At 51.5% G+C, this 12,253-nt stretch overlaps 1 protein-coding gene and 1 non-coding gene across 2 annotated transcripts; one reads left to right on the forward strand and one right to left on the reverse strand.

Moving 5' to 3' along the window:
- The first annotated feature begins 287 nt into the window (after positions 1-287).
- On the forward strand, positions 288-418 carry LOC133079217 (U6atac minor spliceosomal RNA). Its single transcript, XR_009698098.1, has one exon. It is a non-coding gene; the product is annotated as a U6atac minor spliceosomal RNA (small nuclear RNA).
- A 4,335-nt stretch (positions 419-4,753) lies between these two features.
- LOC133077889 (cytochrome c oxidase subunit 4 isoform 1, mitochondrial) lies at positions 4,754-12,218 on the reverse strand. Its single transcript, XM_061172669.1, has 5 exons — positions 12,111-12,218; positions 10,863-10,936; positions 6,627-6,794; positions 5,889-6,020; positions 4,754-4,998 (listed from the first exon to the last, which is right to left on the reverse strand). The coding sequence occupies exons 2-5, from the start codon at positions 10,933-10,935 to the stop codon at positions 4,862-4,864; spliced, it is 510 nt and encodes a 169-aa protein (XP_061028652.1). The 5' UTR covers position 10,936; positions 12,111-12,218; the 3' UTR covers positions 4,754-4,861.
- Between the last annotated feature and the right edge of the window lie 35 nt (positions 12,219-12,253).

A 12,253-nucleotide genomic window follows, 5' to 3' on the forward strand; every position in this document is an offset into this window, starting at 1 on the left:
TTTCTCTTGGTCAGTGGCATGAGGAGCCCATCCAGTCTTGGCGGACTCAATCTCCAGCTCACGGGAGCCCATTGTGGCGTCTCCTGGTGGAAGCATTCATTCCCTAAGGAATCAGACCTCCAAACCAACAGAGAGAGTGTTCACAAATGGGAAACAAAGACCCTGTCGGTGTGTTATTAGGTGTAATTGTGAAAGGAGACACTCCCCTTTCCACCTTGGATCCCTGGCCCATGTATTCAGTCTAAGAGAAAGAGAGAACCACACACTGGTCCCTGATTAAAAGCATCGTTCTGTATGAAAGGAAAGACAGTTAGCATTCTCCTTGACGAGGATGGAAGATGCCCTTGGGTCTCACGACATGCAGACAGTTAAAGCATTGCTACCTACTTCCTGGCTCTTCCCACTTCTAGGTGTATTCCCAAAGAATTGAGAGCTGAGACTCAAACAAATTTGGTACACCCATGTTCGTATCAGCATTACTCACAACAGCCAAAGGAAACAACCCAAATGACCCTCACAGGACAAAGGGATAAAGAGAATGAGGTGTATACATACAATGGAAAATTATTCGACCTTGAAAAAGAAAGGAGGAAATTCTGACATATGCTACAACATGAACAAACCTTGAGGTCATTATGTTGAGTGAAATAAGTCATACACACAAGGCCACACACAGTATGATTCCAGTTACATGAGGTTCATAGGGTCGGCAAATTCATACAGACAGAGAGTAGAAGAGCAGTTACCAGGGGCTGGGGAAGGGGAGAATGGGGAGCTACGGTTTAAAAGGTACGGAATTTTCAGTTTGGGATGATGGAAAGTTCTGGAGATGGAGAGCGATGATGGCTGTACAACAATGCGAAGGTACCTAATGCCATTGACTTAGACACTTAAAAATGGTTAAAACGGTAAATTTCATGCTACATATATTCTCCCACAATACAAAATTGATATAAAAAAGGCATATACTGCATCCTGTAAGACAGAATCCCATTCCCTGAGAGCGTTATCGCCCAAGTGCCCACCACTGAGTGTTCAGAAGTCCGCTGACTCTAGGTGAGGGGTAGCGGGACCAGTGAGCCCCCTGCTGCACGAAGAAGTCCGCTGGTGCCGTGCTGGGGCTTCTCGATGGTCTCCGCCATTGGCAGGTTAGGCACGCGACATCCGTGGCCGCCAGGTCAGCCTCGGGGAAAGGAAGTCTAGGTTATGGGGCCTGCACGGCCTCCATCCCTGTCACCACGGCGGCTTAGTTCACGGACCCACTGAACACACACTGACGTGCTGGGGGGAGAGCCGGCCAACAACCCCCATTCCTGTTGGCTGCTTCTGTCCCTGAGCGTTGCTCACGCTTCCCGGTTTCCTTGTGTGTCTCAGGACCCAGAGATTTAAATATGTTGGATGGACGTTAATCCATTGTCGAAGCTGAAGTTCACTTTCCTGAACTTCTAGAAGGAGGTGTGGTTCAGTATAACGTTTCTAATTTCACAAGGTTGTTTTCATTTGGGGTTGAAAAATATGGCAACTGGCCTTCTGAGATCTGGGGACTGTCTTCAGTTCCTCCACACGTATCTGGGGCTCCCCTTTCCTTCACCCCTGCCACCCCTGTCCTGGTCAATCTGACCCCACTCTCAGCAATTTCTCTGCAGTGTGGGTCCCGGGCTCAGAGGTCAGCCCAGGAGGGTGTCAGGACTGGGAGTACTCCCGCCCCCTGGACCCTACTGAGGGCCCCCAGCATTCGCCTGCTGTTGGACTGGGCAACCCTCTTAACTTCATCAGACGGTCCCACCACACCTCCTCCCTGGTAAAATCCTTGGCTACCCCGGGGTCTCAGCCCTCAGGTCCATCAGCTGTCCCTGCTTCCCTCTACTTCCCCTGGCACCAAAGCGGATACTGTGCAGGGCTTGTGGCCGTGCTTGATCTGCCCCCACCCATTTGTACTTTGGGGGATCACGGGGGTCAGTTCATAGTCATATCTCCTCACCTAATTTTTTGGTATTATCAACAGGGTTTTTGGTTTTGCTCTCTAGTTACCATTTCTATGTGGGGTTTCACAGAAATTCAAAAAGTATGCCACCACAGCCTTCACCTCCCCAGAATCCCCTCCCCTTTGCTTTTAACCATCCCTGCCCCCAAATTGGTCATCATCATTTTTACTGTTGTAGGCAACCAGTGTTTGGGTGGATTTGCCCTCATGGTTTCCAATCCCTTTGCTCCCCCTTCTTTCTTATAGCTCACTCCTTCCGAGTTCAGTTTTCTCCTTCCTGGACTATGTCCTTCAGCGCTTCTCTCAGCAAAGGCCTGTTGGTAATAAATACTCTTGGTGTTCGCCTGTGAATCTCTTTATTTTTTCCCTTGCTCTTGGTTAACAGTTTAGCTGCTTTTATCATTCTAGTTGAAACTCTCGTTCCACTGCCTTCTGGCATCTAGGGCTGCGTTTGATACGTCTGCTGTTACTTGTCCCTTTGTACATGATGATTTTTAAGTTCTACAGGGTAGAAAGCTGCCAGCTGCTAACGAGGTGAGCACCGAGTGACAGGCAAAAATAAGAATAGTAGAAAAGGATGAAACACGCTTTAAACGGCAAGGAGCTCTCCACGCGTCAGGTGAGAACAGCAGCCCAGCAGGGCCTTGCAATGGTCCCAGGTAGAGCCCAAGCCTGGGCTGGTCAGGGACCCCCACTCTGAAGAATCCCCACTCCTGGGGGGGGACAGGGACCCCTCTGGCCTCCGGGGAGCTAAGCCGGTGGCTGTCCCGTCAGCCTTCTTGGTGTTTCTCAAAGTCCCGCCCCAACTTCATGTCACACAAGGAACCACAAGTCTCCCCAGACACCCTGGGAGGGGCAGCCTGCGGCCACATGAGCGCACCCCCCGAGAGAGCTCAGCCTGCCGTCTCTCCTGCGCCCCCATGTTCTCCACACCCTTCCTCTCTTCCCTCACAGGGTCTCAGCCCCATGGGTCATCTTTCAGGTCCTCGAACCGAGTGAGCTCTGTCCTCAGGGCCTTTGTCCGTGGTCCTTCGAGCATGACTGTCTCCACCCGCGCCCCCTCGTCCCTGCCTCTGCTCAAGGGTGGGCTAGAGTCACCAAGTCTCAGCTCACAGGCTACCTCCTCGGGGACATCTCCCACCACCGACCTCAAATTTTTCCCACCCCCAGCTGAAACACCCTCTCCATCACCGCCCCAAGCCCTCTCGAACCCTCTAATTACGTTGTCTGTGGTTTCACTCGTCCTCAGTGCTCCTGGGAGCCCCAACGGTGAGCCCCAAGGGTCGTGTTCACCGTCACTCTCACAACATGCAGACCATCCATAAGTGCTCAATAGACCTCCAGCTTAAGGATGGTGGGCTGGATCGAGCATTCATTGTTTCCTGCTGAATTTCCACTAAAACGGCAGTAAAGGGATTTTTTTTTTAAGGCATAAACCCACAAAGACAGAGAGACAGAAGAGGACAGCAGTCACATCTTGGAATCTGACGCTGAGGTACAGGTGGTCATCCTCTGAGCAAGTGCACGAGTGGTTCCAACGTGGTCGGGGGAAGCCCCCAGGCCCAGGGAGACTCCGTGTGAAGCCACTCCGGGGGAGCAGCCGTCTGGGGGTCAGTCTCCAGCACCCCCCACTCCCACTCAGGCAGAGCCCTCGGCCTCTAGCTGCATTCAGTTCCACCACCCAACCCGGGAAGGGCCCCTTCCTCTTGGGGTCGTTCTGGAGAGTGAGACGGTGAGCGCCTGGCCCATGGCAGGGGACCCACCAGTGATCGTTCAAGGGTCAGCAGAGCCAGGTGAGGGGCCAGGTCAGGAACTCCAGCCCCACCACAGGAGCTCTCGCTGGGAAGGAGCTGAAAATGGCACTGCCCGAGGGAGGGCCAAGCCACCCAGAGCCACAGGCTGGTCCTCACAGCCAGACTCGCACCCCACAGCTCCCGGCACGTCCTCCCTGCAGAGGGCCTCCCGGGGAGTCAGCTGGCCCTCGAGAACAAGCCAGCAGGGCCACTTCCAGAGCAGCGGGAGACACTGCAATCGGGGCTACGGCTCCCCTGCTCCTCCTGTCACACTGGGTGCTTCAAGCCTTCTCACAAGCCTGTCTAAGGCCAACTTCCTGGGACATCCCTCTGGTCGAGCTCCAGGGACCAACTTCCCTTCCCAGCCACAGCTACCCCCCGACCCACCCCTGCACCAACGCTGCTGGGAGACCCCTCTGCACCAGCTCTGTTCCGGAATCTGTTCTGCTTCCCCACGCAGGGGCTCCAGGACCCAGTGAGGGGAACGGACGTTAGAGCGAGGGGAGAGAACCACAGGACAGACGGAGGAGCCCCCCCCAGGACGCCTGCCGGGGGCTCGGGCAGGGCTCCTTAACGCCTGCCCGGCCTACAGCTGGCTTCGCTGTTGCTTCTTAGATAAAAAGGCAGGAGCGCAGAACTCGGTCTGCCATTCCCTATCTCGTGGTCACACACTCCAACCAACACTCACAATTGCAAGGGGAGAGACAGTCCCAGGAGAGAAGCGACCACGGGGAAGTCTGTCAGTCTGGCTACTGTGATGGGGATTTAACGCTCATAAAAATCTCTTGTCGAAACATCCCATACCACAGGACTCTGTATTTTTAGTTTTTATATGCTATCCCCTTATACAACTTATTTTTGCCAGTTCATTTATACCCAAAATGTATTTACTACAGACACTTGGGAGAAACGTACTGTGTTTCAAATGACGCTTTCATTTCATTCAGTTATCATCAAAGAACCAGCCACAAGGAAGCCACGTAAACCGCTCGTTTATTAGCACTGGTACTGGGAACGAGCACCGCCGTAAACGTGCGGAGCTGCAGGGAGGAGACGGGGGGCTCCGCGTGCGAGCGGCGGGTCCTTACTTCTTCCACTCGCTCCTCTCGTAGTCCCACTTGGCTGAGAAGCCCTGGACCGGGGCCGCCTTCATGTCGAGCATCCTCTTGGTCTGCTTGGCCACCCACTCGTCCTCAAAGGTGTGTGGGATGGGGCCGTACACTGCAGTCCAAAACAGCTTCGTGAGGCGACACGGTCCCGACAAGGTGTTGCCGAGCCAACGCGCTACACGGGCGAGGTCTTCCCCCCTCACTGGCGACCCGACCAGCGCAGTCATCTGCCACTTGACAGCCACACGCGTGCACACACACTGGTTTCGAATGCTGGGCACTGACAACTCGACATTTGCAAATTATTCCTTCGTTTGTAAAAGCGAGCAATAAAATACTTAAGCTAAAAGCAGAACGTCCTCTCTACAGGATACAGACAACGGGTCTACAGGCAAGCACAGAGCACGAACAGAACCAAAGGTGACGCGGGGAAGAGCAGAGGGTCACAGGTCTGTCACCAACCCGCGGCCACAGGCAGGCCACAGACCCAGGACCACATCTACTGAGAATGGGAAGATGCCTCCTCGGCTGGGCGGAGAGAACGCAGGACAGGCAGCACACAGCAAGCAAGCAGGCAGCCCCAACGCTGGCTGCGCACAAACTGCTAGGTCCGCAGACCCACAACTCTGCTTACTGAGCTGCGGTCCCTCCCCGACAGCTGAAACGGCCCTTGATGCGTAACAGTTCCCTTCTCCTTGATCTAACCTCCACTACTCCTTCTTCTGACAACTGACTGGCGAGCAGAGAAACCACTACTGGATAGGTGGCGTGCTGTACAAAGGAAGCCGTGCGTGGCCGAGCGTGGCCCGCTCAGAATAAAGCAGATTCGGCTTACACACCACTTCCGTTCACGTGAGCCAGTCTCTCAGACCCGGTAAACAAGCTGGGGGTGGAGCCCAGGACGGAAGCGCCGATTTTGTGTGAAGGCCCCATGGCCCACTCTTGGGCACTGAAAGATGCAGCCGCTCCGGGTACACAGCCCCTTCTCTCCCCGCCACTCACCGTACAGCTTCTCCCAGATGAGGATGAGAGCAGTGAAGCCGATGAAGAACATGGCAGCGCCCACAACCGTCTTCCACTCGTTCGTGCTCCTGTTCATTTCCGCGAAGCTCTCCTTGAACTTAAGGCGGTACACTGGGAACAGAAAGGACAGCGCTGCAGGCGCAGAGGGCCACGGGGACCGACAGCCCCTCCTCACGGCGGGGCTCCATCACTCCTCCCCACAACACGGGGGCGGCAAACATACAGCTAGGAACACAACACAGGCCTGAGGCCCGGACGCACCCACGCACACATAAGGGGGAAGGAAGGAGATGCATGAAGTTATGGAGTTTACTCTGGGCAAAAAAAAGCAGTGAAAGTCTTTCTCCTTTAGATTAAGGTTTAAGGGTCTGTTTAAGCCCATAATATTTTCATGCCTCTTTCCTACCTGACAGTGAAATTTCGCTGATCTTCCATCAATAATTTACAGCCAACCCAGTCCCACCCAGGGAGGCCCCGAGAAGCTACTCACACGCTAAGCCCTCCACAGAGCCCCGCTCAGCAGCTCTGCATCCCTGTTCCCGCTCCTCCCCGGGGGGGCTGGAGCCCACAAGCCTGGACAGAGGGGCCTGGGCCCTGGACAGCCCCACAGAGCCACAGCACCCCACCCTCCCCAGCATGCTGGGCTCTGGGCGGCAGCCCAGAACCAGGAGAATTCTCGCCCAACGCAAGCTGCCCTTGCTTCCCTTCAATACCCACGTTCAACTTTCTCATCAATGGAGAGGCTGCTCCAGGAGGCCTTCTCCTTCTCCTTCAAGGCCTTCTGGCTGGCAGAAAGGTTCCTGACGTGGGCCACATCGGGCAAGGGGTAGTCACGTCGGTCGACGTAATTCGGGAGAGCATAGTCTTCACTTTTCACAACACTTCCTAAAACATGCATTGGATAAATATTTGAAAATTCACATAAGTTCAGAGTTACAAACAAGGCGGTACTTCTAAAAACCAAAATAAGTACGTGTACGTGCACCCTGAAAACTTCAGTTATCCCAGGGGCTGCGGCCACCATTCCAAACAGCCACAGGACTGTCATGTACAACAGGGAGCAGGCTTGTCCTGAGGGGCCCAGACGGCAGAGTGAGGCTGGCAGATGGGTAACAGCAGCGCTTTTCATCACAGCAAAACAAAAACCTGCCGGGGCATCGCTAACAAGGCGGCACTGCCTGCAACGACAGTGTTCATGCAGAAGTCAGAGAGGGCGCTCGGGTTCCCTGGGCTGGACTGGAGACTGGACTAAGGGAAGACCCTTCTGCAAGGGACTCCAACTAATGGGGAAGAACAAAAACAATGTAAACCTCATGAAAGAAACAAGGGTTCAAAGTTCAGAAAGAAAGATGTATGAAAAGCTGGTTACTGCGCCACTGTTTATTACAGCAAAGTATCAGATAACCTGTATCCAACCAAGGACGCACTAAGAAGCTGTGCTCCTTAGAAACGCGTTATCACAGAGCCATTTGGCCTGTTCAACAAAGGTTTACCAAGCACCTACTGTATGCCAAGCGTGGCTCCAATCTGGGATCATCAGTGAACAACGCAAACATTCCTGCCTACCAGTGTCTACATGCTAGAAGTGGGAATCAAACGATAAACTACAGAGAATGTTGGGAAATGAGAGATCTGGAAAAAAAAGAAAAAGGCAAGCAGAGGAAGGGAACCAGGGGTACATGCATGGCAGGAAACAAGTTACAACAGTACAATGAATGACGGAGAGCCATGTGCCCAAAGTGGAAAGACAACTGTGTACCCACCAAGTCACAGAACACTATCAGGGTTATGTTTTCTTTTTAAAAATCTAAGTTACATGTAGATACTCACAGGTATGTGTAACTAAACACACAAAACCCCTGGCAAGTTAAACCCAAGTTGTTATCAGTGGAAAGAGGAGAGGACAAAATGAGGATTCTGCTCAAAAAGTCAGAAATTTTAGTGCCTTCAAGTGGGTGTGTACCCATGTATTCTTCCAGTAAAGAGGAAAAAAGTTCAGACAGCAGGGAAAAAAAGGAATATCTTCAATTTTATTTAGGGTTTTCCCTCCGCAAAAAGCTGTGTTCAATTCTACCCTACATCCGCAAGAAAATTTTGTGCTCCAAACTGGTTTAGAGGTATGAAGTCCTGCAAAAATGCTTCACCTCCATTTAGCTTAGTCCCAATGATTAAAATCTCCCCAAACATGTTAACAGTAGTGAAATAAAACCTTAAGTCTTAAAGCAGTAAAATTTCTCTAGATGTGTATCTGTGACTTGCAAATGCCTACCATACTTATATATTTATACCCGACGTTATCCCAAAAGGATCTGAGATGAAAATGGCTAGAATTACCTTCCAATTTAAAAACTCTATCAAAATGATGAGCGGACTACAAAGCACTCAGGTTACACATGAGCTATTAAAAATAGATGTTAACTAGGGTCACGAGAATGTTCTAAAATTGACCACGTGATAATGGCACAACTCAGCGAAGGAACTAAAAACCACTGAAGTGCACCCTTTAGCGGGTGAATGTGTGTTATGTAAATTACATCTCAATAAAGCTGTTATAAAGACGTAAATGCTCATAACCTTCGAGCACTCTAAGCATAAAATTGCGCTTTCTAGAACAAGAACGGCCAATTCGTGATCTCAGGGCTGCCAAAGGCTCTTCAGCACTTTGGGCCTGGTCCCCCAGTAAACGGGGGGTGGGGAGGGGAGTGCGGAGCACAGACACATAAAGCTTAACACACCAAACATTCCTTTTAAAAAGAGAGAAAAGCAAAGACTTCGCATTCTAGTGAATGCTTTAGCATTTCTATCCTCAACCTGGATGGATTTGGGGAGCCTCTGCTGAGGCAATCTGGGGAATCTGAGCTCCCCTCTCAATCAGACGTGTCACCGCACAAACATCCAAACTTCCCACGGGGGCTACCAATGGTGCTCCAGACTGTGCTATTTTATGTGGAGAACCGGTTCACGTATTCGTGTACGACTTGTACAACTAAAACTTTAAAATTGAAGGACGAGACTTGTCTAACGGACTGCAGTTCTCTCCACCTGCCTACCGTGTGCTGGAGGCGCGGCAATGAATAAGCCCGGCAAGGTCCCTGGCCTCCAAACTGGCGCTCTAGAGGCAGACGACACTCAAACTACACCAAATCCACAGTCTCTAAGGAAGCACAAGGCAAGGTAAGGCAGGACAGGTGGTCAGGAAAGGCTGTTCTGAAATAACACCTGCACGGAGGGTGATGATTCGAAAGAAGCAACCATCCACACCTCTGGGGCTGAGGCACGAGGGGCCAGCCTGGCGCATCTGCGGAGCAGGACACCAGCGCGGGCTGGGGGCGTGAGCCAACAGGAAGGGCCGGTTTGGGCTGCCCTTTGCCGTCCTGAGCCTGACATGACGAGACCAGAGAGGCTGCGTGCTGACCTTACTCCAGGCACAAGAAGCCAGCGGAGGGCTTCAAGAAGGGACTGACTAGATCTGACTTCCTCTGCCTAAAGCAATACCCTAAGAATCAGTCACGACCAGTGCCACCAAGGGAGGTTCAAGCTGACTTCTTACAGAAGATCCGAACGACCAAAGGGACATGAAAGAACTCTTGGGGGTGACGGAAATGTATGTCCTGACAGGGGTCGTTGTTACACAACTGTGTGAGTGTACCTAAGTCCGTAGAAACTTAACACCTAGAAAAGATAAATTTTCCTTTCTGTAAATTATACTACCAACTAAACTAAGCAAACAAACTAAAAGCTAAGGAAATATATTAGCAGAACCAAAATGGAAACAAAATGTAATTTCTGTCCTACGTGACTTGCCAGGCTTTTAGTGAAGGAGTGCTTCTTTCTGCATGTATTAACTAAATAATTTTTTTCATTACCTAGTCATTTAAATTACATATTTCAATAATACTCTTACTAAAATGCTCTGTTTTAGAGTCTGTGTCCATAGTGTTATCCTGAGCTATATCAGCAATACAGAGAAAGGTAAGACAACAGTGTTGCCAATTAAAGGACACAATTTCAAGGAAAAATTCACACACAAAGCAACTCAGGCAACAGCTTTTGAGCCCCTGGATACATAAGCCTTGCTCTCTGCCTTTATCAGCCACCACTCAAGCCTTGCCCTCGACCCCTCAGTAACACAACCTGCCATGCTGACTTGCACTTCCTCCTTCCGCTTGTTTTCCCTCTGCCTGGAATGCCACTCCCCTCTGGAATGTGAGGTTAAACCTACTAGCTCTTCGGCAGAGCAAGGCCTCTCCTCCAGAAGCCTCCCCTGTACCCCAGAGGCCAGGCTAAATGTTTCTCCTCAGGGTCCATCTCTTATTGAAACGCTGCCTTCATGTATCTTCCCTCTCCAGACTGCAAACATTCTTGGGGAATGATTTCATATCTCATATTCTTTTATTCTAAGTGCCTAACAGTGACAAGTACAAAGAAGATGCTTGATAAATGCAAAACTAAACTTGTTATGTGCCAGGCACTGCACTAAGCTCCTTACATATATTTCAGGTGAGAAAACAGATTCCTAAACTTAAGTAGTCCAAGGCAGAAATGAGATTAAACCCAGTTCAGGCGAGGAAGTCCAAGCTCCTTCCCTTCCATTGTCCCAATAATGTAAACCATGTTCAAGGTAAGTGGCTGGGAGTTTTGTCGGAGGGAGAGAGTGGTAAAGTCAGGTATAGTGGGGATCTCTTAAAAGGGGTGGAACTTGAACTTGAACCTGAAAATATAGGAAGGGAAGGAAAAGGGGGAAAATATCAGTATAAGCAAAGACCCAGACCAGAATTCAATACGATTCATAAATACTCTCTAATCTAGAAGTATGCCCCATTAAAATATTTATACCTCCCCTCAAGTTCCTCAACATCGTGACCAGGATCTTAGCCATCTCAGCCCTCTGTGTTTGAAACTCCAGCACAGGGCCTTAAACAGAGCAGAGCAAAAAGAAAAAGTTACACTTACCGTGTGCCCGTACACACACCGAAGTGGAAATTGCTCGCTTGCCAATTAGGCTAAATACTCTGGTAGCCAACATTCTGAAAGATAAAAATGTACCTTCTCTATGAATAAGCGTAAACACCTATTAGGAATGATTCTTCTTTTTGCCTCAATGCATTTTGGAAGTCAATGCAATTCCTTTTTCTTCTTCTCCCCTCTAACGTAACTGATCCCTTCTTCATTACTGACTCTGAATTCACAAATTAACCTAGGATGAGGTCTTTTTTCCTCAGCAGTCAGCACGTTTTAACGGAGCTTCATTATAAACCAAGCACCATATGCATACACTTAAGGCAATTCGGAGAAAACTGAGTTTTTGGGGTTTTTTGCATATCGTTTCTTTCCTTTTGTTTTTTAAACATTGGCTTTCTTAAAAAGCAAAGAGAAAAATATTTTTAAAGGAGACTCTGGAAAAGCTAGAGTGTGCTGCTATGATGGGCTCCATTGTTCAGAGAAAAAAAGTGAACAGTTCAAAGGGACTGTGGCACGCACTGCATTCATTATTTGCTTTAAGACCTAATATGTGCACAAGACAGGAAGGGGAAACCCGGGAGAAAGGCTGCAAACAGGGCCCTGGGCCACTTCCAAACCCTGCAGGACAACGAATGACCTGGATGACCCACCTCTCACCTGGGCCTTCACTGAATCATGCCTAGCTTCCCTACCTCCCCCTCCCTTAAAACTGGACGTTTCAGGGGACCCCACCGATGACGAAAAGGATCCCAAACGCATTCAGAAAATACCCATTACGGACAGAATAAACAGAAGCCTGATATCAGGGGTGAACTCGTTCCCGTTTCCCGTGTTTTCTTCCCCTGCCTGGCCCGCGCTTGGGCGGACGCCGAACGCCTGCCCCTGAGCCCCGTTACACCCGGGGCGGTGGCGCAGCACCGTCTGAAAAGGTGGCCGGGAGCCCGCAAAGCGACCTGCCCTAGGGTGCGCGCCCGCGGCCAGCGGACGCTCCAAGGTCAGAGCCGAAGCCAGGCCGCGGCAGCGCAGGCGAGGACCTGCCGGATGCTTCTGGGAGGCACAGAGACCGCCACCCGGCGGCTCCCGAGCCCGGAGCCCTCGCCGGCCGGCCTCAATATCACTGGGATCGGAGGCCCAGCGCCGGTTCCTGCTGGCGCCGCGGGGCGCGCACGCAGGCCCGACGGCTCCCTGCGTCCGACCCTCACCAGCCTCGCGAAGCAGACCTGCCGCTGCCCGCCTCACCTGCCGCCGCCCAGCCGATGCTCAACGTGCCCGCCGCGACCGCCCTCTACACCCCGGCTACTCACGACCGGAAGACGGAGAGGCCACGCCGCGGAGCACCACGGGATCGAGGAGGACCCCACCCCGCGCCCGACCGCACCGGA

Source organism: Eubalaena glacialis, chromosome 18, assembly GCF_028564815.1.
Source record: "Eubalaena glacialis isolate mEubGla1 chromosome 18, mEubGla1.1.hap2.+ XY, whole genome shotgun sequence".
Lineage (NCBI taxonomy): Eukaryota > Metazoa > Chordata > Mammalia > Artiodactyla > Balaenidae > Eubalaena > Eubalaena glacialis.